Source organism: Taudactylus pleione, unplaced genomic scaffold (assembly GCF_031769625.1).
Source record: "Taudactylus pleione unplaced genomic scaffold, aTauple2 ptg000485l, whole genome shotgun sequence".
Classification (NCBI taxonomy): domain Eukaryota; kingdom Metazoa; phylum Chordata; class Amphibia; order Anura; family Myobatrachidae; genus Taudactylus; species Taudactylus pleione.
In genome coordinates, this window is record NW_028284887.1 from 5,940,099 (window position 1) to 5,965,464 (window position 25,366).

A 25,366-nucleotide genomic window follows, 5' to 3' on the forward strand; every position below is an offset into this window, starting at 1 on the left:
ACTGCTGTCGGATTGTGGGCCGAATTCAGTAGTGTACACAATAGCGATTACGGATGCGGTTGAGTAATTGTTCGCCATTGCGCTTGCATACAAGCCACACCGATGTGTGTCAATAGTACCGATATATATACAGATGAGCGAGGTTGGACGGATATGAGAAAGTAGCAGTGGGCGTCCCTATGCTGGCTGTGCTTTGACAAGCATTAGCGTATTTTTGCGGCTGCATTCCATCCGTAATCGCAGCTGCAATCACAATTCCGTACGCTACTGAAGCGGGCCTTCATATTTTTTTTCTGATACATCCATTAGTGTAGTAAATAACACTTTAGTCTTGATAAAAAAATACATTTTTATTCCAGTTTCAATTCAAATATAAATCCAATATAAAAGATCCATTATATGTCTTTTTTATCTTTGTGACACATTCTGCCTAGACCTGGGGCATACAAATGTGAAAGTGAGCTACTGCTGTATATATTGTATATGCTGAAGCATAGAAATGTCTCAGTAAAATAATCATTACAGAAGGCATTTTCTAGGAGCTGGCATTTAATGTAAATAGAAGACTGCATTGGTAAATACTTCCTTCCGAATGTATTTCTTTGATATGTGAAATGTAAAATTACAGATGTTTGCGTTTTTATTGGATATGGGAAAATGCTCTTGACTTATTTGACTGCACAGTTTGTTGCATCAGAAATGTAGATGGAATGGGGACAGTAAACGTGGTTGCAATATTTGAAGACAAATAAACAAGCAGTATGCAGACTGGAGGTGATTTAAGAATCACAGAGGCGCACCGCTGAATACTTTGGTTTTGCACAAGTGCCATTGATGATCCATCCGGCACACGTCAAGGTTCACGCCTGATCGCAGCAGCTGGCAACAACCTCTGCAAAGCAGAAGTGCAGCTCAGTGTGAAGAGTGGCAGAAACTTTTTAAGGAGGTGCACAGTGCAAAAGTGTAACATCACATCAAAGTCCAACATCGTACCCAATCAGTACCAGAGCTTTCAATGAAATAAACCTTTATTTTTCACTTTGAAATACTGATTGGTTTATTCTTCTCTATAGTGTTTTTTTCTATGTGTCACATTATTATATGTGTTACTGTTGCGTGTTACATATATCACGGTTGTGTATGTAGCTTTACATTACATTTCTTCTAGTTTGCCTGGAAATACATTTCTCTGCCAAGTCTGCTGGAGATTGGATCTCATCCCATACTTGTTACGGCCTTACGGGACCCATTTGGCTCACCTATATCTACTTTTAAATTCCTTCAATTAGGACATGGTACAAAATGTTGTGTGGCCATGTCCCCCTATCTGGTATCCTCAAAAAGTGCAAGCCTGGGCTGCTGTCCATTATAAAAGGGATACTATGATTACACTGCTCCTCTGCTATCGGGCGCAATGCCGATATTAACAAAATTGGTCAGTGTTTTGTAACTGTGCATATGTCTAAGTGCTTGTGAGCTCAGCCACTTCGGGCATGATTCAGAGTTGTTCGCTATTGCGCAGTATAATGATAATAATTATTATTATTATATAGTAATGCCGCAGGAGGCATCTTTTGTAAATAGACACTTCCTGCCTACATCTGTGATCCACAGCTTCATCCAAGGACGCAGCACTGGATCACTCCGTGTGACCACCCGTCATCAGGTGACTCAGGATGGCTGGGGATTTCACGCAGCTGAAGCCAGTGAAGCTGCATACAAGGATGCAACCACTGGCTTCAGCACGCCCAGAAACCGAAGGCGACATTGCCGCAAAAAAGAAAGAGAAGCACAATCGGAAAGTCTAACTAAAAAAATCAAACTAATCCTAAAAAAATTGAACATTGGATATTAAGATAAACAAATAGTGTTTGTGATAAAGTAAAACACAATTGGAATGTCAGGGATAGCATATAGGTTTTATTATGTGTCTTAGGGACTATATTAAAACAAGAGACAGAGCTAGATGTTTAATTTGTGATCCAATTATTATTAACCACTTTAGTTGGCAACAAATTAAGGTGTCTAATTACTAAGCCTTGGATGGAAATAAAGTGAATGTAGATAAAGTACCAGTCAACCAACTCCTAACTGCCATTTTTCAAACACAGCCTGTGACATGGCAGTTAGAAGCTTATTGGTTGGTACTTTATATCTATTCAGTTTATCGCCATCCAAGGCTTAATTAATAGACCCCTAAGGGGTCTATTTACTAAGCAGTGTTAGGAGAGAGTGAAAAGTGATAAGAAAGTGATAAGGTGCCAGCCAATCAGCTCCCAACTGTCATTTTTCAAATACAGCCTGTGAAATGACAGTTGGGAGCTTATTGGCTGGCACCTTATCACTTTCTTATCATTTTTCACTCTGTCTCTTAACACTGCTTAGTAACTAGACCCCATATGCTTGATTGGTGATAATTTTTTATGCTTACCAGAGCCATTTTAGCAGATTCGTCCCATGTTACTGTCTACTCATTTGTTAGTCTACTAAAAGTGCTACTCTTATTTTATAAAATGCCCATTTCACTTCTAGCCATTATATTTATAAAAAAAATTATGGAGTTACCCAGAAGCTTCAAACAGTATATAATACAATTATAATGATGTCCTTGCTGTGGCACCACAGGTATGCACAGCTAAATGCATTCACCACAATGTACAGAGCAGTCGGTGAACTAGCAGAGTATAAACCTATTGGTCATTCTATGATAGCCTCAGATAGCTTTTATTCCCCTGAGTGATGGACATTTCATAATGTCTACCATTAGGCAGCTTCTTAAAAGGCATTTTCACTGTCTAACTCCATGGGGTAAATGTAATAGGGTCCGAGTTTGTAAAATGAGCAGACCTGCTGGGTTGCAATCGGGAAGCCGGCTGACATTATACCGACAGCCAGCTTCCCGACTGTCATATCCCGGCGAGGGTGAAATGCCCGGCATCTAGATGTAGACGCCACTCATTTCACCGACGCCGGGAGACTTAGGTTTAGGCAGCGGGGAAGGGGGGGGTTAGGGTTAGGCACTTACAGGGGATTAGGGTTAGGCACTTGGGGGGGAGGTTGGGGTTAGGCACCCCTAAGGAGGGTTAGGGGGTTAGGTTAGTCTATACTTACCTTACAACGATCGAAATTGCCAGCGCTGTCGGGCTCACGATGCCGGGATCTGTGCCAGTGTCGGGCTGCCGGGAATCGAACCGCCGGCCATGCGGCCGGCGGTATTTCACACCAATTCCGGCCTGCTTCAGGGTAGCTAGTCTAGCCTGAGCACGTCCGACTTACACAGAAACATTCACAGATCTGTGAGATCCATGCATGTTTGTGTGTATTAAAAAAAGTAAACAGTAAATATAAAAAAAATTATGTGCACCCCCCTCCACCACACAAGCATAACCAGCCCCAGGTTCTGTTGAGCCTGTCCTGGTTTTTAAAATACAGGGGAAAAAATGTGTACAGTTCCCCTGTATTTTATGAACCAGCACAAGGCTCTGCTGAGCCGGTCCTTGTTGTGGAAATACAGGGGTCAAAATAAGTAGGTATCCCCTGTATTTTTCCATAACCAGCACCGGAATCTTTCTAGCAGGGGTGCAATGCCACAGCTGGGGAATCCTTTCACTGGGTCTGCTGGCCAAAGCATTACATCTAACCGCTAGTCAGCCAAGGCCAGGGGTCCCTGGGGAGGTGAGGACCCCCAATAAAGGGGTTTCCCCTTTCCAGGGCACCCCAGGCCTGGACTGATAGCCCGGGGCTATCCCCAGATCCCTGGCCGGTGGGTGCCGGGTTGATTGTGTTAAAGTGTATTTAATAAATCCTCCCCCGCATGATGTTTCTTGGAGAACCATAATTACCAGCATGCGGGGCATTAAGGGCCCACTGGTATTTGTAGTTCACTTTCAAAATAAATATTAAAATAACCACAAAACACACCCACTGTGAAAGTAAAATTTTCTTAAAGTATACATGCACACTCAGGGCCTAATTCAGACCCGCTCGCGAGCGTAGGATGCTCGCAAGCGGGTCGATGGTGCCCTAATGTGCTTGCGCATGACGGAGGGAGCTCCGTTGTGCGCATGCGCGAGACACGCATAGCAACAGCCAAGCTGTCGCTCGGGTCTTGCACCAAAGGGGCCGTGCTGTCGATGGTGACTGACAGCACGCCCCCTTTGGTGGGCGTGCCGGGGGCGTGGCTGCCAGACGGAGGCGTTCCCATGGGAACGCCTACCATCTGGGTCCGGCCCCAATGACATCACTAGTGATGTCAGTGGGAGTGATTTTGGCTCTGATAGAGCCAAAATCACTCCAGGGCTTGCGGCCACGAGACCCTACCGCAGGGTCTCGTCGCAAGCCCGATGGTCGCGATGGTCTTGACCATCGCGACCATCATCATGGACGTTCGCATAAGCTGTGGGTGGTAACCCACAGCTATGCGAGCGTCCAAGAGGCCGCTCCATTTTTAGGTAGGATGGCCCTGATTCAGAGCGAGCGCTCTGGTCAGAGCGTCCGGCTCTGAATCAGGCCCTCAGTCACACTCACATTCACCCATATAATAGATACCAGCGCTATATAGAGTTGTTGTATAAAATTCACATATGGATGTGTGTTCAATTAAAATCACATTTATTACATTACAATATAGTAAAAATAGTATTGATAAATGAAAAATATGAAATAATATATAATAATAAAAAGCACAAGCAAATTGCTGGATGTAAAAATAATATTGTCAGGTATAGTCGCTACTAGGGGAGTTGTTTAGTCCAAATGGATAGACACTAGTTATAGGACAAAATGTTGGTTCCATGTAAATGGTAAAGCAAATAATTACAAAGTGGAGTGTCCTTAATTCTCAGTCCAGATGAATTTATCATGTGTCCAAATCCTGTTGGTATTAACACAGAGTAAAGACTGGATAGGATCCACTTGTAGCTGTTATCCTGTGGAATTGATGCAGATGTCCCAATAACAAACATTGTGTCAAAGTGTCCAAGATGAATGGATGAAGTTGTTCCCCAAAGAATGTAGCGATTATGGAGACGCTTAACGCGTTTTGCTGGTAAATTGATATCCAGCTTCTTCAGAAGCATATCTCTAATGGGCTACACAGGCTCCTGAAATCCCCCTTTTATTATAGGCACAGGAAAACAGCTGAGTAACAATTAAACAATCAATTTGCTTAATTGATACTCAGCTGTTTTCCTCTGGGGTCTGGCCAGAAGTGCCAGATTAGCACTCCAGCCCTGCCAATAACTGTTTCTCCCAACTCCATATGTGTATGGTGTGTCCCTTCTTCTAACCCCAATACTACTACAGTTCTATTCCTACAGTACCAACCTCTCCATAACTGCTTATGGTTGTCCCTCCTATATAGGGTGGTCCCCCAACCCTCTTACCTGTATTGGTCATCACCCACTTGGGACCCTATTTTTCATTACAGGGGGACACCTGAAGTAGACATACCTCCATAAATGCTTAGTGCTGACCAAAATATGTAATTTTGATCCTGCCCTACCATCTTTATGCCACAGCTTTTTAATATGATTTGGAAGCCCCTGCTTGGTGTGCTGGATGGAAATGCATCATCAATAAAATAACATCAGGAGTGTGCTGAGATGATTATACGGTAATCTTGTATATGTTCACAAATAAGAAATTAGACTTTAAAGGTGTATTTATAAAATATATATTTTTTCTTGGCCGATTCCTTCTGATGGATAAATGAAGCAAAACATCTAATTTTATTCTACTCCAAGACACGTCTAAGCTTGAGAGCTTTTACTCTCCAAAGAAACATTTACACACCTCTACATTCTAACTGTGAGCTTTAAGGGAGAGGAGGTGACAGGTTTAGACAAGAGCTCTGTGGAGAGATAGTGAATGGAACCTCTGCATATTAATGTGCAGTAAACAATATTCCACTTATTAACAGCTCTGTGTGAGTACATGTATAATCTACCAGTGATAGAGATCCATCATCTCACTCAGCAGGGTGTTGTGCTGATTCCCATACTCTCACAGAATAATTCTCTAGGGTCTTAGCCCGTGCAGTATGTTTTTATCTTTACTTTACACTCCCTGTTGACAGAAATAAAATGTATAGATATTGGTCACAAAAAATGTAGCTGCAATTTCATCACTTTATAAAACTCTAAAGGGACGATTCAATTGTGGCCAATGCCCACAATGTGGTGCTGTAACGGCATGAAAACGGCACTCCAAATCACCCTGATCATGCCCCAAAATAATTTATTCTGGAGCTGCAAACATAACATAATTGCTCAATCTCAGGGCTACCATAAGTGCGTCATAAGCATTAACCCCTTGAAATACAGACCAGCCAATTTATTATTGTCAGAAAAATAAGAGTGTTTGTTTGGTTTACCATTGCATGTGAAACAAGTAGTGATCTTTGGTTTTAAACAGGCATTTTCCTGTCTAATCATGTATGTTCCTATTGTGTCCTCTCAGGAATATCCCTTGGCGATTATGCGATGGCCGGAATGCTTCTGTGGTTACCCTACTGTTCAGTTTAACCTTTTTGAACACTTGGAAGACTCTCTTTGTGCCGGGTCCCTGAATGACAGCAGTGGATCAGAAGTCCTAAGGGAAGATAGTTACTATTCGGTGTACCAAACTCCTATACAAGGTGATATGTCAGTTTTATATTTTTATCGTTTTGAGACTAGAGTTGATGATTACAGCTTAAGCTTACATAGGAATAAAGAAGAATGGTACTGTATATTTTATTAAATTGCTCCTGCTTTGTGCAGTGACCCAGGCACTGTGTAGGAACTCAGACCATAAAAATTATTTCAAACAATTTCATCTTTGCCATAAGTTCTAGAAATAAACTAAGAGATCTGAAGATTAGTAAATGAAAATTTGGTTTATTTTTACTAGTTTCTTGTGACTAAATTTAGTGTCTCTTGTGACTAATGTTCCAAGGGCTTCAATGTGAAATAAATATGCTCCAATATACGAGAGTTTTTATATTTTAGTTAGCAAAACAAAGCCTTGCCAATACATTTCACTAAATTACAAAGTAAACTGATATATGAGAAATAGGTTGATTCCCTAAAAAAGTAATAATAGTAGTAAATAGTAGTAAATGACACCCTGAAGAGTCTAGCAATCTCCCTGATTGTTCAGAATCCCGGTGCAGGCATCCCGACAGGGTTAGGATACCGACACTTGTCGGTCAGTATCCTAACCCTCCCCCTCTCCCTATCCTAACCCTCCCCGATACCTGAACCTAATCCTCCCCCACACCCTAAACCTAATCCTCCCCCTTAGTGCCTAACCCTAACCCTCCCCCTAGTGCCTAACCCTAACACTCTCCTTAACCGCAGTACTTACCATCAGGATGCCGGTACCAGAATTCTGACAGATGTCGATTTTCCGCTGCCGGCATCTAAGCGTCCAGCATCCCGACTGTTGGGATATTGACCAAATCCCATGAGAAATGGCCTGTAAAACAAATGTGAAAGAGAAAACTATAGAAAAGTCAGGAGGTGTGCAAGAGTTTTTGCATTTGGGTTCATTGGAATACCGGTGTTTGTTGGCACCAGGATTATTCTGTTTTGTTAAAAGAGAAAACTATTATGCTAACAGTTGATAAAAACTACAGTATATTGCTGTCCTCTTTCTCTTGGTGGTTGGTGTAGGACAGCTCTCCCTATAAAAACAAGATGTGTTTTTGTCATACTTTCCTACACTTCAGCAATGTTCGAGAGACTCATGAATTTTGGGGAGTTTTGAGCAGTACTCCTTTCTGGATACAGCTCACAATTTCCCAGTGAGGGTGTGTTATGTTAGGTTGACAGTCATGTCATCATGCATAAGGTATACAGCTGTCGCAAATAAAATTAATCAGTGCAGTCTCGTGGTGCCTCTTAGAAGCATTGCATTGTGACTAAGATGCAGGTGAAAAAGATGCTTGGTGCTAGCAGAGTCACACAGTACCTGGCAGCTCACTCGTGCCAGTCATCTAGTGCCGCATGGTGTATTGACGCTAGGTGTACACATCTGTATATTGCATGATATTGATGCAATATATAGTGGTTCTAAGTTGTTATTCAGTAATAGTGACCTCTCCTACGAAGTCATCCAGGGCTACAGCAGCATGTCGACAAGGAAGAAGCTGCAGGGTCCACATTAAGGTGAGAGACGTACCCCAGTTATGTCTGTCACCCTCCCTGCCTGTATGTGTGACCCTTCCTGCCTGTGTGTGTGTATTGTAGAATTCGTCAATAAACCTTTTAATATATTCCTTCCTATAAACCTCTAAGATTCACCTGCCTAGAACCTCTAATACAAAACCCTGCCTAAAACCTCTAAACAGAACGCTAATTGCGTACGCAGTTTAACCGCAAATAAAGACAGGAGTGGAATCTGTGTTTCCAACGCACAAGTATTATTCAGGTAAAAGTACAGTCAGTTACACGCAATCTATACATACACAAGTTAGGCGTAAAAGGAAATAATACAGACCCAAGTACGGTTATACATACGCTGCGCCTCTGGACCCAGAGATAGACTTCTGACTAGATATCCTCAGTTCACCCAAAATTCAGCATGAACTGCCAAACCAGTGTTTGGACACATGTATTTCCCCCCCCCCCAGACTGAAACAGGACAAAGGGGGAACTTCCTGCTGATCTCATTGGTTCCCAGAGGAGAAGCATATGTAACGACACATTTAACAGGTTGTTTCAAATAGACTTTCCCTGCCTCTAACAGCCGGAGTCTTCCTGGTAATGCCTCCTGTAACATTCCATCAACTAAACATTTTGTTGCTTGTAAGTTCTGCGATCTGTAACTTGAGTTTGCATGATGCGATCTCTCCACCGATAACACCGGGATTCTGTAAAAAGCGTACGCATCAGAACGAAACCAAACACACCTTGCTTATCATGTATAATACCTTAGATATCAAAAACCTCTATTTCTTAGCATTTAAACTAACTTAACCAACTTGAATCATACAATTTGATGCTAATGGAACCTTGTGTGCGAATATGTAGTGTGTGTGTATTCGGGGTTTGATATAAGGACGCTAGTTATTAATGGGTAAGATTTAAGTGCATAATTTCTCATACACAAAGTGAACATCCAGCAGTGTGGATGGCTGAGGGTTGTATTTCTACATGCCCTCTGTCAGCAGGCCCCCACCTGTTGTGTGTTCAAAGGAAAACAAAACCTCTTTTGTTCTCACAGACTCTTGTGTGAAATTCAAATGTATTACCACCTCAAGCCGTGGAATTTGGGGCCATCCTGTCTAGGATTCAGACAAATCCAATTGTGTAGATATTATATTACAATTGCCACAACTATACTTTATCTGCATCCAGGGATTCCCAATTTGTATGTAAAAATACCCATTGTGTCTTCTTATTTACTTTTACTCAGAAAGCTTGTTTTTCCAGTTGCCCTTGGTAGGTTAACAAAAACATTGCCATCTGTTCTTAGCTCCTGAGTTATAACTTGAATTGACGCTGACCACAAAAATGGTGTCTTGCGATCTCATTTCCAAAATGGAGTCTTGCGGCCATTCGCAAGATGGCGTCGCCGCGATTAAATTTTAAACTGAACTTGTCTCAGCCAATTATTCAGCTTTGACAGTCAGCCCTTTGATAGCAAACAACATGCTATCACAATCTGCTATAAAAATTTATTTTGGGCTTACATTCACATATTATTTAGTGTTATCATGGGATGGCACAAGGTGGTTCTTAATCCATCAACAATGTGTCTCTAGGTGGGGGCATAAAACTAATATTATACGCTCACCGTGGATCTTGGGAGATCATGTGACAGATGTGGGGATGCACCAGTCTTATAACAGTAGTTTTGAAGGGGAATTTGAGACTTTACATTGTCTGGGTGTTCTATAAATAACATTTCAATAACATCTTCTATGCATGTCTAAATATTATACATTTAAATGATGGTACTTCCTAGCTCAGGGTTGTAGTGCAGCTCTGTATCTACCTCGGTATACATATTATCATTTCTGACCACCATCATAGTTTCATTCCTTCGTTTCACTCTGTTTTCACATTTTCCACACTTCATCACAATAGGAACACACCGGACGCATATGCCAATTACTATGATGACAATCAGTATAGGGATCAAGAATTTGCCTACGCTGGCGACCACTTCCTGGACCCACTCTCCTAGACCCGAGAACCATTTCACTGGGTTCAGCCATGACACCCATCCTTCTATCTTTTCCTATGCTTCAGCCACTGATGCGTTATGGTTCTTACGAAATTCCCACTTTAGCTGCAGAATCTCATCCATCTTCTGGTCTATCACCTCCTTAGGGTCGCTGGTATCATTGGTGACATAAGTGCAACACTTTACTCCAAATTGGGTGGCTAACGTTACGCAATACCCTCCAGTAACAGCAGTTAAATAATTCAACACTAGCCTGTGTTGCACTAGTTCTTTCTTGTACGCTTGCAATTCTCTCCCTGTGTACCTGAATGTGTCATCGTACAGCTCGGTGATATTATCTATTAATTTAGCAATTTCCTGGATATATCTAAAATTTAATGTACCCCTAGCAATTCTGGTGGGATCCAGGGCGACTAAAACTTGGAAGCCAGTTGTCTCACTGATTAACTGAGCGGCTTTATGCATATCACCAGGTATCATATTTTTCTTGCCTCTGTGTTCATATTGTGTGTGAAGATATGGTGACGGTGTGTTTTTATTTATACCCAGCATTTCAACATGTGTGAGGGTCATAACTTTTGGAAGTATTTTTCCCAAATAACATAACAATTACCATACTAAGACTGGTCAGAAACTCCCCTGATTGGCATTGCACTCCTCCTGACTCCACTCCATCAGCTCCGCCATCAGCTCACATCTCCTTTATCGGTCCCCTATCACAGACACTGAGTATCCCCAAACAGATCATCATGACAAAAACTCTGGAAAGAAAAAGAACTAGGATGACCACAGCAGACCACTCCATTGCTGGAAGCACTGATCTACACATTTCTTTAGCTCAGATATCTCACCGTCACCTTTTTAATCCTTCCGGCACAAGCTCGCAATCGACAGGTCCACGTTATCGGCCTTGTCTCTGCCTTGTATCTCCACCGGTTGGTTAACCTCCCTATAGTGAGTGGAATGGACCCACGTACCTTCCCCGGCCACCCTTTGAGGATGCTGTATCGTCAGATACGGACCTTTCCACCGATCAGTCAAACAACCTGAGCTAAAAAAATTTTGGATCATAACAAATTCTTCCAGATTTTGACATCATGACAGTTTGCATTAGACATGTTAGTTAATAACACTTTCAATTTCGGTTATTCTCATTCATCTTCGTGAGACCCTGCACAGTAACTTCATTATCATATTTTCACATGAGGCTGCCTGTTTGGACAGTATCTCAAAGGGGGGCAAATAAAGGAAAAGACAATCTGGGATAATCTCAGTGTTGTTACCCATCATCTTACACATGTTCTTGGAAACGTCACCTATAAAATAAGTCCCCCTATCATTTTTAATAATTCTAGGGATATAGTATCTGCATACAGGTTCCTGCAATTAAATCTTGTTATCAATAGCTACTGCTCTAAATAATGCCTGTGCCACTGGGTTGGATAGTATTCCGAGTAGTCGACCTCAGCCTGGCATGGCTGCCGTTTATCCTTAGCAACCTTGTGTCCTATGAGTGGGAGATAAAGCAAAACAGTTTAATATCATTTAAACATGACCCAAAATACAACAATAAATCGTCCACATTTTTCATTAGAACAGATCCATTGATAGGTTGAAAAGATTGTAAACAGTCATATAAGGCCTGGGAGAAGATACTGTGGTTACCTATGAACCCATGGGAAACTCGTGTTCCTGTGTGGTGTTCTTCACTTTGCAGTACTTACTTATGTGTCCCACTTGGTGACAGTTAAAACATAATTTTGAACGGGGTGGATGAAAAGATTGTTGTGGGATTTGAGCAAGAGGGAAAGGTGGTGGGTATGGGTAAGGATAGGGAGGGTAAGGATATTGTGGGGTTTATGAGTATGGGACCTGTGGTTGTGTATGATATGTGGGGTAAGGATGTGTTTGCTGTGGTGTGGGATTGGTGAGGACGTGTAATTGTTCAGGTGCAGGTGTGTGTGTGGGTGCAGGTGTGTCGGTTGGCTGTGATGTTAACGTCATTCTCTCCAGAGCTTGTATACTGACAGCCATTAATTTTTCACTCTGGGTCTCCCTCTTTTTTGAGATGTTTTTGTCATGTTCTATGGCAGACTCTATGAGGTTATCTATTGTAAGTCCCCGCCAGCCAGGCTGTGAGGTCTGAACCCGAGTCTTTAAATCGTCTTTCAGACTGTCCATGAGTACCGTGACTATCATTCCCCTGTGGTGAGTGCTATCTTTAATATCTTCTATCCCAGTGTACTGGGTGATAGCCTGCAGAGCCCGGTCGCAATATTCTTCTGCAGTTTCACTCTCTTTTTGTTTGATTGTGAAGATTTTGTTCCAGTTAACTACTACTGGAAAATATACACCCAATTGAGTCACAATGCGGGAAATGTTACCATGGTTTACTTGGTCTGTTAAGGGAACGTCGCCATCCAATACACAGTCCATGATAAATTTTGTCACGTTGCTATTGTGTGGCAGGCAGGCCCTTAACACCACACGCCAATCTTTATTAGTGGGCTCATGAGAACTACCCAAATTTCTCAAAAATCTTTGACATTTGGCTAGTTCCTTTTTGGGATTGGGGAAATCATTTATGATGGAATTCAGTTCTGCTCTTGTCCATGGACAATGCATTACTACTTCCCTCGTGGGCACTACACCATTTGCATCTGCATTTCCATTTGGAACAGTTATTGTCCGAATGGGATGCATACCGGCAGCGTTGCTACCTTTGACCTGGTTACCTGGCTGGGGGTTTAATCTGCTGCTGCCACGTATGGTATTAACAATTTCCTCAATGGGTGCCGAGTGTATTAACACTTCCCTTGCTGTTACCGATGGAGATGGCGGCACCACCCGTGATTGTGGTGATGCAGCATCTATCATTTGTACAGCATGGGAAATGGCAGACATTACAATAGGCTCATCTTCTACATCATAAACATTTTCTTTATGGTTACTTAAGAGGGGGTACAAATTACTTGTTACATTTTTATTGGTATTTTTGGTAACCGTACTTGCACCTCCATCCACATAAGGTGGGGGAGGTGAGCGTGAACTGCTGGCAGTACTCTCCACGACGCTACTTTGCCGCCCGTGCACGCCAATTTGCAGCTCGCCCGTATTGCAACTCAGCGTCACGGATGTATTTTCTGGCAATGCGTTCGCAACGCTAGTTTGCGTCGTTTGCACATTTTTAAGCCAAGCATCCCCTTCATGCTGCCATATTTTTAAACATTCAAAATACTTAATCTATTTCTCTCGGGATCGCACCATACTGATGTGATCCTGGACATTATCTAATACATTTTTGTCAAAACTACCAATTCTGGGAAACGGTCTAACACTCTTTCTCGTCATATTAAACCATATATCACAATACCTTATTACATAAGTACCGTACTTAGTATGCATAATACGACGGGCTGATCCAAGCCTCCATTAGCAGCACATCATTGCTTAACATTTCTACCATTTGCGTGGCTCCCATTTTGAGACAACTCCTATGATTTTCAATAAAAATTTAAACTGGTGAAAGACAATCAAGATACTTTCACTTACCTGTGAACGATTTAAGTCGGCGGCGCCCACACACCTGGATAAGATTTCGTAAGGCCACTTCCACACCTAGATATGTTTTGAAACAGGCAACTTCCAGACCCGGATAAGCTTTAGTAAGGTAACTTCCAAACCTATGAGAGTTTGTATGTCGGCCACTCTCTCGCACCTCTATACAACAAAGACAACATGTACACCTGCTACTGTGTTTAGAACGGTAAAGCTGCTTACCGAGCGACTAGGCTAACCCTTGCACCTAGCCCTTAAGGATCATACGGTACCCTTAACTTTAGGGAATAAATTACCCCTACCAACAATACACACACTGTTACACACTTTTTCTCTGCGCAGAAAATAAACATTTAACCCAGATATTGGTAGATAGAAAGAAATCTAAACCTCAATGGCTTTGTTCAAACACGTGGCAGCAGAACCGGAAATGCGTATACGCTTATTGTGCGACCGGCCGCATACACAATTATGTGACTACCACACAAGCGTATAATGACTTTTTAACTGCGTACGCAAAAATGCGTCTCAGCCGCATACTCAATACTGCAGCACCCCTCTAAAGGTAAGGTTCTATCAACAGAGAAAAATAACTTTTTGTTTCCTCTCTTGTCCCTGGATTCTGATCAGCGCTTACTCTACACAATAACCGGCAGTACGCTCTCAGCAACACTGTGGTAATGAAAGACTAATGCGTCTCTCAAAAGGCACCTCCACCCTTTTGCTGAGAGAGAACTGACCGAGTGTTATCGTGTATCAGATAGTGTGATAAACCGATGAGCCCCCACTGTAGAATTCATCAATAAACCTTTTAATATATTCCTTCCTATAAACCTCTAAGATTCACCTTCCTAGAACCTCTAAGACAAAACCCTGCCTAAAACCTCTAAACAGAACGCTAATTGCGTACGCAGTTTAACCGCAAATAAAGACAGAAGTGGAATCTGTGTTTCCAATGCACAAGTATTATTCAGGTAAAAGTACAGTCATTTAGACGCAATCTATACATACACAAGTTAGGCGTAAAAAGGAAATAATACAGACCCAAGTACGGTTATACATACGCTGCGCCTCTGGACCCAGAGATAGACTTCTGACTAGATATCCTCAGTTCACCCAAAATTCAGCATGAACTGATAAACCAGTGTTCGGACACATGTATTTATTCCCCCCCCAGACTGAAACAGGACAAAGGGGGAACTTCCTGCTGATCTCATTGGTTCCCAGAGAAGCATATGTAACGACACATTTAACAGGTTGTTTCAAATAGACTTTCCCTGCCTCTAACAGCCGGAGTCTTCCTGGTAATGCCTCCTGTAACATTCCATCAACTAAACATTTTGTTGCTTGTAAGTTCTGTGATCCGTAACTTGAGTTTGCATGATGCGATCTCTCCACCGATAACACCGGGATTCTGTAAAAAGAATGAAACCAAACACACCTTGCTTATCATGTATAATACCTTAGATATCAAAAACCTCTATTTCTTAGCATTTAAACTAACTTAACCAACTTGAATCATACAATTTGATGCTAATGGAACCTTGTGTGCAAATATGTAGTGTGTGAGTATTCGGGGTTTGATATAAGGACGCTAGTTATTAATGGGTGAGATTTAAGTGCATAATTTCTCATACACGAAGTGAACATCCAGCAGTGTGGATGGCTGAGGGTTGTAGTTCTACATGCCCTCTGTCAGCAGGCCCCCACCTGTTGTGTGTTCAAAGGAAAACAAAACCTCTTTTGTTCTCACAGACTCTTGTGTGAAATTCAAATGTATTACCACCTCAAGCCGTGGAATTTGGGGCCATCCTGTCTAGGATTCAGACAAATCCAATTGTGTAGATATTATATTACAATTGCCACAACTATACTTTATCTGCATCCAGGGATTCCCAATTTGTATGTAAAAATACCCATTGTCTCTTCTTATTTACTTTTACTCAGAAAGCTTGTTTTTCCAGTTGCCCTTGGAAGGTTAACAAAAACATTGCCATCTGTTCTTAGCTCCTGAGTTATAACTTGAATTGACGCTGACCCAAAAAATGGTGTCTTGCGATCTCATTTCCAAAATGGAGTCTTGCGGCCATTCGCAAGATGGCGTCGCCGCGATTAAATTTTAAACTGAACTTGTCTCAGCCAATTATTCAGCTTCGACAGTATGTATGTATGCATGTATGTATATATGTATGTATGAATGAATGTGTGACCCTGCCTGTATGTGTATGTATGTATGTATGAATGTGTGACCCTGCCTGTATGTGTGTGTATGTATGTATGAATGTGTGACCCTGCCTACCTGTATGTATGTATGTATGTATGTGTGACCCTGCCTGCCTGTATGTGTATATGTTTGTATGTATGTGTGACCCTGCCTATATGTATGTATGTGTGACCCTGCCTGCCTGTATGTATGTACAGTATGTATGTACAGTATGTATGAATGAATGTGTGATCCTGCCTGTATGTATGTATGAATGTGTGACCCTGCCTGTATGTGTGTGTATGTATGTATGAATGTGTGACCCTGCCTGCCTGTATGTATGTATGTGTGACCCTGCCTGCCTGTATGTGTATATGTTTGTATGTATGTGTGACCCTGCCTATATGTATGTATGTGTGACCCTGCCTGCCTGTATGTATGTACAGTATGCATGTACAGTATGTATGTACAGTATGTATGTATGTATGTGTGACCATGCCTGTATGTATGTGTGACCATACCTGTATGTGTGACCCTGCCTATATGTATGTGTGACCCTGCCATGTAAGTATGTGTATATATATAGCAGTTATATTATATAGCACACACTTTTTTTGGGGGGGGGGGAGGCGCGGTAACACACTCGTGCTCTGGGCACCCTGACCACATGCTACACCTCTGAGTTAACTTATATAGTGTGGAACAGAAAACTGATGCTACTCAGCACTGATGGAGGGCAGATGAGGGCCTGGAAGAGGACGGACTGTACCAGCATGTGCCATGCTCCCTTTAGTAGTATAAATTTATATATAAAGTATTATATTGTCTATTACATAGACAATATAATACATAATGATATAATGATCGCTGGTCTCTGAAGAGGGCAAAGCGAGTGCTAATGACGGGGTGCAGACAGTGAAGTATTCAACTTCTTTTGCTCTTCTTTTTTTAAGGGGCTTGTTCTTTCTCTTTACGCCATTCTGAGATGGCAATTTTTTACAAAGCATAGGAAAGAAAAGCTGAGCTTTCCATTCTTCTATGAATCGCTCTCCCGATACTAGTGTATGGGGAACTGATTCTAACACTAAGCAGGGGCTTCTTGAATATGATAAAGCATTGAAAAGCCCTGTTTTCAGAAGTGCCTTGTTAATTGAATGGAGCAGGAGCAGCAGCAGAGGCGGGAGGATGGAGGTGAGGTCCATAAAACAAAATAATGCTGGAGACTGTGACCGGACCCTGCAGTTATTGCACATTGCAGACAGTGAAGTGTTGTCATTTTAGAGCTGTGTAATAGAAACAGAATCCAGATGGAGAGGACTAAAGGTTGGTAGAAGGACAGGGCGTGGTGAGGAAAGTAGTGGGGAGGGACGATTAGTGTGATTAATTCTACACAGACAGAGTACAGGTATGTTGGGCTGTATCACTGCACTGAGGACAGATTTGAATCAGAGCACTGAGCAGTGTGACCCCAGGTCTACTCTTGCATATGGAAAAGTAGGACGGTGCAATGTGTATACATGAAGATGTGAATATATAGTCACAGAAGCATTTCATTTTGAAATCCATTCCCATTTCAAGTGTGGCCACCTACGAACCTGCGTGTGATTTAGAGTCTGGCCCAATGTGCTCATCTATACATAATGTTCGTGGCTCCTCTATGGTCCTGATATTTGAATATATCTGAAGAGGATGCTCATCTGTTACTGCTATCCAAGATTTTTAAGTCTCAAATTAATATACCTCCAACAGATAAGAGATATATGACCTGGTTCAGAGTCGTGAACTGTGCCAATATGAGCGCAGTTGGTCAATGTGAAACTGCACCTGCCAAAGAGTTGGTGTAAGTTTGGATGGTGGGTCTGATAGTACACCTAAAGAAGCACAGAGATGGATTTGCACTGCCGCAAGACGCTGCAAATGGGTTTCTCAGTTTTAAAGAAATCGGTTGCAACATTAGCAAAAAGATGCAGCCCCTTCTGCGTGCAGCCCAAAATCAGACGCATATAGTGTACAAGAGTTAGATTGACCTCAGAGATGGTAGCGGGATCTCATATTAAGTTTTATCCTATGTATTTGGAGTACATACTTTGCTTTTGTCCTCACATCAAAAGTATTGATTTGTTAAATTATTACTAGATGGCATATTATCTCCTCCATATTTCCCATAGATGATATACCCATGCACCAACACAAGTCAGAGCCACCCAGAATACAGTGGCACTATTTAATAATTCATGCATCCTTAGGCATAGCTACTGTACGTGTTCTCTATATGATCATATGAATTCAGAAGAGTTTGAGCTGGGTTCCTGTTCCTGCTGGGAGAAACAATGAATTCACTAATAAACAATTTCGATGGGTCACAAGTGTCATGTTGTTCTAACATGTTGGAACATAAAAATGTGCTTCATCGTTTTGCAATGATGTGTTGATGACCCTAATGAAGCAGTCCATTCTCTGAATGTAATTTTTAGTATAGACTGTAAAATGCACTGATAAATATGTAGTGCAAACAGCACACATTTTATACCAGGTGCTTGTGATCTCATCTAAGCCTGTCTGCTTCTCTCGAGCCCAGGGCTAGATAGATTATAGACATTATTAAAAGCAAATATTTCATTTGTTTTGCAGCTGAGGATGAAAAATCTACATGTTCCCCAAAAAGGAACAAACATAAATGCCTTGAAAGACCACGTAAAGGCACATTGATTGGTAGGATTCATGATATCAGAGGATTTATCATTTGGCAATGATCTAGAAATCCAACACATTTCTGTCTGTTTATCTGCCAGTCTGTACTCTATTATACATACAGTATATGATATATGCAAATATTTAATATATTTGCAAATATTTATGATTCTAGATGATAATCCTTTTAAAGATAATCACCATTTTCTACAATTAAAAAATAAATAAATAGCATATTACAACCTCCCATTCCAGTTTAGTGAGGGTCCCTACCCAGGACCCACCTTCTCTATGACTTTAGGAACTACGTTTCTAATTCTAATGCAAGAGGAAAGCATAATAACTTGTCATGCTATTGGTGCTGCAATTTTCACATCTTTTAATGCCAATCAGAAGGAGAGTTTAAGAGCTATGAGGTCCCATGCGTAGCAGCCCACTCCCCCGTATGCAGCACCCCCCTCATACCTGGTTTTTATGGGACCATCTTTCTGGTGATATAGGGTCTGATTCACAATGGATTTCCATTGCGATCGTGACTGCGATTACGCACACAGATCTGCTGTGAAAATATGCTAATGAATGCAAACGCAAAGCCATTGCACAGCCAACACAGAGACGCCCACTACCGCTATCTCACATCCATAACACCTTGCAGTTCTGCATATACATCAGGAACATTGAGTAACATTGGCCCCTCATGCACAACTACAACAGGCCTGACCTTACTCAGAAATTGCTAACCCTCATCGCACGCAGTAACTACTCAAGCTGTGTATGCCGTCACAGTGGCTAATTTATGCACGCCTATGCAACGATGTTCAAACAGACAGGTACGCCTGTGTTTCTTTGAGCACTCCACATTCACCACCCCCCAAATGCTGACTTCACGTAACTCACTCTGTGATGACTTTGTGTGAGCTGCATAATCGCAGTGCAATCGCAGTTCTGTGGATGTTCAAGCGCACTACGATTCTTACGCATGCGCAGCGCACAACAATCGTCCGATCTGCATACACTATCGCAATAGCGGTCTGTAGTAAATCATAGTCAGGAAGATGGCACATGTACTAAAGAGAGCAAGGAACTACCTCCTAGGCGTCAGTAAATCTCCAAAGAAATCAAGATGGCACCATTGGGTGTAAATATGGAGGAGGGGGATGTGCACAGGCACAGTCACAGTGGCAATTTGGCCGTTCCTAGATGCACCACATACCACCCATGATAGATACTTGACTGTGCAGAAGTGGTGTAATGATTAAGGGCCACAGATGATGCACTGTATTGATATGACTAGTGCCCTGTAGGGGTGTTCACCCTCTACACTATCTGTCGCAAGGTCTCTGAAATATCTAAATGTAGAACAAATGCATTATTGTGTGAGAAAGATAAAAATACTATTTTAATATTGAAGAATTATGGCCGACCGTGTGGTTATCATCATGCTGTCATTGTGATTGGCCTAATTATATATGGATGGTTGGGGCTGTTGTCCCACCTACTCCATTGTTAATGTGGCCCTAGACACGGCAGCCACAGCGCTACACTTCACTGTGCTGGAGCCTTCACTGAAGCTTTTGTAGTGGTTCAGGTTCTCTTTTATTTGTGGTACTATTTCACAGCACAAGTGAAGAAGGTGTTAGGAGAGATTAGTTTTTACAATGTTGTATCACCCCATGCCTGAAGAAGTTGATTGACTTTATAACATGATCTGCTAACGGTATGAGGTGAGCATTATAAAAAAGTGGCATGTCATTGCATCACTGTTCTCTTTTGCCAGGTTTACTGTGTGTTTGACCAATGGTAGCTGTTGCAAAGTGGGGAAAGGCAGGAAATACTGTCAGAATAAAGTACTGCTTGGGATTTCATGCTCTAAGTGGTAGAATGGTATTGTCATCTCCATCAAATAAACAAAAGTAGGTTTTGCCAACGTTAATATCTCCATAGAAATATCACTATACTGTAGCTACTGTATGTAGGGCCTTATTTAAGCTGAAAATAAGTACGACCCTGAAGATATAATTGTACTTTGATTTACTGTGCATAAGCACTTGCAGGCCCTTTACATCAAGAGGTGTTTTTAAGTGCAACTCAAGTGCAGTAAGGGCATCTACAGTCAAGTAATGCATGTTCCCTGTAGATATCATGACCACACTCTCTGTCCCAATTACAAACTTTCCATTGTTGAAAGGTGTGCATTGAGAAACAGGTGATAGATGCTTAAATGGGCTGCTCGAGATATTTACTGTGTGTGTTTATGTATGAAGGTGTAGATATATATATATATATATATATATATATATATAAACGTACCAGGAGAAAGCGGCACTAGGAGTCAAAAAAAGTTTAATTGTGATCCTTCACAATATCACAGCCAACGTTTCGGGGCTATGTGCGCCCCTTTGTCAAGGTGAAGAAAGAACAGAAAGCTAAAACGTTCTTACCTTATATCCCCAAAGAAGCCCGCCGAAGTGCCCGAGTCCAGACGCCGCCCGGGACTCCACGTGACGTCGGGGTCCCGCTCTGATGACGTAGACGCGCTACGTGATCCTGGTAACCTAGGCAACCAGGATGCTAGCGCGAGAACGCGGCTGGTCATCTTGGAAACGATAAACAAGTGAAACAAAGGCACCAACGTGACACCGCTGTATCGATTAAGATACAGACTAGAAAAGTTAAAAGTTAAAAGTTAAAAAGAGAGGAGGGTCCATTGAATGTTATTGTGAAGCAAAACAATTATGTTGAAATACAGTGATCATCTGTCACATCATAGACCAGAGTTGGAAACCAAACCTATGTGCGGAAGGGTATAGAAACCGACAGGCGTAAGATAGCAATCATAAATAGAGACAAAGACATAGTACAAACAAAATGTAGTTCTTGTGCATATTCACAAAGCTAGATTCGGAAAAGGGCACCTGGCTCGTACAAAATTAAGTGCAGCACAAAAATGTCGTATGCACTAGAAATACTTGAGGAAAAGGGGGCAAGGGAAAAAAAGGGACGGATACAATAGCAAAAATGAATCAATTGAAAACGTTCCAAGCGATTTTCTCGTTGAGTCCTGCCGGACTGATAGTGTTCAGGTTGAAAATCCATCTTGCTTCAACTTGAAGAAGTCGTAGAGCCCTATCTCCCCCCCTGATGGTTTTGGGTACTTGATCTATAGCCATGTGCTTTAGATCCGAAAGGTTGTGTTTCATCTCGGCAAAGTGCCTGGCTACAGGTTGGTCACTTAATTTGCCGGTAAGAGCTCCTGTGATAGCTGAGCTATGCAGGGCCATACGCTCCCTCATGGTTCTGGTAGTCTTTCCGACATAGTATAGACGACAGGGACAACTGATCAAATAAACTATGTAGGAGGAAGTGCATACGAGTATTTCTAGTGCATACGACATTTTTGTGCTGCACTTAATTTTGTACGAGCCAGGTGCCCTTTTCCGAATCTAGCTTTGTGAATATGCACAAGAACTACATTTTGTTTGTACTATGTCTTTGTCTCTATTTATGATTGCTATCTTACGCCTGTCGGTTTCTATACCCTTCCGCACACAGGTTTGGTTTCCAACTCTGGTCTATGATGTGACAGATGATCACTGTATTTCAACATAATTATTTTGCTTCACCATAACATTCAATGGACCCTCCTCTCTTTTTAACTTTTAACTTTTCTAGTCTGTATCTTAATCGATACAGCGGTGTCACGTTGGTGCCTTTGTTTCACTTGTTTATCGTTTCCAAGACGACCAGCCGCGTTCTCGCGCTAGCATCCTGGTTGCCTAGGTTACCAGGATCACGCAGCGCGTCTACGTCATCAGAGCGGGACCCCGACGTCACGTGGAGGCCCGGGCGGCGTCTGGGCTTCTTTGGGGATATAAGGTAAGAATGTTTTAGCTTTCTGTTCTTTCTTCACCTTGACAAAGGGGCGCACATAGCCCCGAAACGTTGGCTGTGATATTGTGAAGGATCACAATTAAACTTTTTTTGACAGACTCCTAGTGCTGCTTTCTCCTGGTACGTTTATGCATTTATGTAGCTGGCACAGGAGCAAGTTGCCCTCAGTCAAGCAGAGTGCCGGTCCGTTCCTTTGCTGCTAAATATATATATATATATATATATATACATATATATATACTCTAATATAGTATTCTCTATATACATATATATATATAGAGAGAGAAAGAGATGAGTATGCAATATAATGTCTGACGTAAACATCTCTCACACTAAGGGCTCTCAGTTTCTCCATACTTTTTTTTCATTCAGTGGGATTAATATATACAGTATTTAGTTTTGAGTTTCATATTTTTTAGCAAAAAGTTTTACCCATAGTATATACTATATACACATTTAAACAGTATGAAAGAAAAACCTCCCAAAATCATGGTACAAAAATATGGGATTTGGAGTAAAGTAAATTATACATGAACATGGCAAACAGAATCATGAATATAAAATGTTGTTTGTTAACTTGTAATAGATATTGATTTAAGTTGCCAAATTGTTTAGCAGGGAAATTAAAGAAAAAACATGATTTTTATACAACCATAATCATTGAAGAAAGTTACAATAGATCAGAAACTGACACTGGCACTCCAGGAGATCTTCACCTATCACTTCCCTCCTGGTATTGCAGAGCATAACTGCATTTGAGCCAACTAAGCCACATTTCATCAAAGCTGTAAATTGAGTTACTACTAGTATAAGTAAAGCATTCATGGTCTACAGACTAGTCAATGCCATCCATTTATGCAAGCAAGTTGTGTCCTTTACATTCCAAGTCCTAACAATAATAACCTCTGTTAGAGTCAAGGTAAATATACAGTATATTGGAAAATGTGTTTGCTGAAACTGTTTATTGGAGAAAGTGCTCCCTGGATCTGTGTAAACATTTCCCAAATGATATCCAGACTGTTTGCAACTTGGGCATTCAACTGCAGTTGCCAGAATCATCTCATCTTATAGTATCTTCAAATTTAAAAATTGAGAATGTTTTTTCGTTCCCATTTAGTAAAGTCTAATGAGTCAAAGTATACTTTGGAGAGGATAGAACAATGAAATTGTTGGATGTAGAGACATTTGTACACCACTTCATGAAAACCCTTTTCTCTTTTCTTACACACTTGTCACATACCATTGCTTTCTCAGATAAATAAGTAATTCCAAATTGGTCAACTATGTGGCAATAATGTGGTGTAAAGTGTTGAAATTACTTTTAGTGAATCCATTTTTTTTAAGAATTTGTTTGAAATGGAACATTACATGTTGAAGGGCTATTGATACAAAACTAGGTTGTCTAGTATTCATTACAATACACTACAATACAACATAAATCAAATTCAGTTTTTACTGTAATTGCACAAATAAAGTAATTCCAAAACAGGACCAAATGTATTTCTTGCCAAGTTTGAGTAGTTTCCCAAATTTTCTGAAATTCCAACTGAGAGCATTTGGGTTAATACCAGTCCTAGCCGAATCCATGGAGTCTTTTTCCAAATTTTACTGTGGTTTTCAGACATACATATAATTATACATATGCTGTATTTTAGTTATAGTTATATTTAAAAGATGTGTTAATGATGGAGTTTACTTTGTTTCTTTTAGATACCAGATGTACAACAAGAAAGTTTTTACCAGCAAAGTCCAAAGTATTTGTTGCTTTGTCAAGCTTTCCTGGAGCAGGAAATACATGGGTGAGGCACCTTATAGAGCATACTACGGGATTCTACACTGGAAGCTACTACTTTGATGGGACTTTGTACAATAAAGGTATGTGGTAACTATACTTAGTTGTTTAATAACTATATAACCTAGGTATCAACAGCAATGTTGTACATAGTGGGGCCGATGTAGAGTTGCTCGCAAGTCAGTTTTGAAGACAGATCTTGTGTGTTTTTTTTACTACAAGTGTTCTGTATGCATCTAGAGGGGATTCAGTGTCATAAGCATCTCCACTTGGGTGATAATGTTGTGCTCGCACATAGGGTAAGTGTAGCGAGGGCATATTGATGGCATTGTGGGCTATGTAGAGCTGTGTACACACAATGAACCATCTGTTTGGGATGGCTCTCTTGCATCGGGTATAGGGCTGTTGTACTCGCGAACTCATAATGTTAAGGACTATTTAAGCAAGCGAATGGATCAAGCCTGGTCACATAGATGCGGTCATCTCTGCATCGGCCCTAGAATGTTGGGTATTACCAAACATTGTGTTGAAGACACTTCAATTTACTTGCACTATGCTCTTTCAATTTAGCAAATATATTATTACATTTCTCAGTCATGTTATAGGCATGAAGCTTTTTTTGTTACTTTTATTAGGTTTTAAAGGAGAAAAAGATCACTGGAGAAGTGGCCGGACAATATGTGTAAAGTCTCACGAAAGTGGCAAGAGAGAGATAGAAATGTATGACTCCTCCATTTTATTAATCCGCAACCCATACAAAGCATTGATGGCAGAATTCAATAGAAAGTGTGGAGGACACCTTGGATATGCAACAGAGAGGCACTGGAAAAGCAAAGGTGAGTAGATTTCATAGGGTTCAAAGTAAAGATGCATCTGCACACTTGTGTTTCCACACTTGTATTTTGAGTTGCATGCAACGTTAAGTTGCGTGTATACATGCGTACCAAGCAAAGATGCAACATGATCATCAACTCCAAAACTTGCTCTCACTTTGTGATGATGTATAATTTACATCATGTAGCTAACATCTTTTCAAGATAAGATGGATTTAAGGGGAT

General features: G+C 41.3%; 1 protein-coding gene across 1 annotated transcript in view; it reads left to right on the forward strand.

The window, feature by feature from the left end:
* Positions 1-25,366, forward strand: part of WSCD1 (WSC domain sialate O sulfotransferase 1) — a 189,214-nt gene that overhangs the window by 160,732 nt on the left and 3,116 nt on the right. The window contains exons 6-8 of the mRNA XM_088449456.1: positions 6,460-6,637; positions 24,227-24,391; positions 24,944-25,144. Of these exons, the coding sequence (XP_088305582.1) occupies positions 6,460-6,637; positions 24,227-24,391; positions 24,944-25,144 (544 nt within the window). The remainder of the gene's footprint in view (positions 1-6,459; positions 6,638-24,226; positions 24,392-24,943; positions 25,145-25,366) is intronic.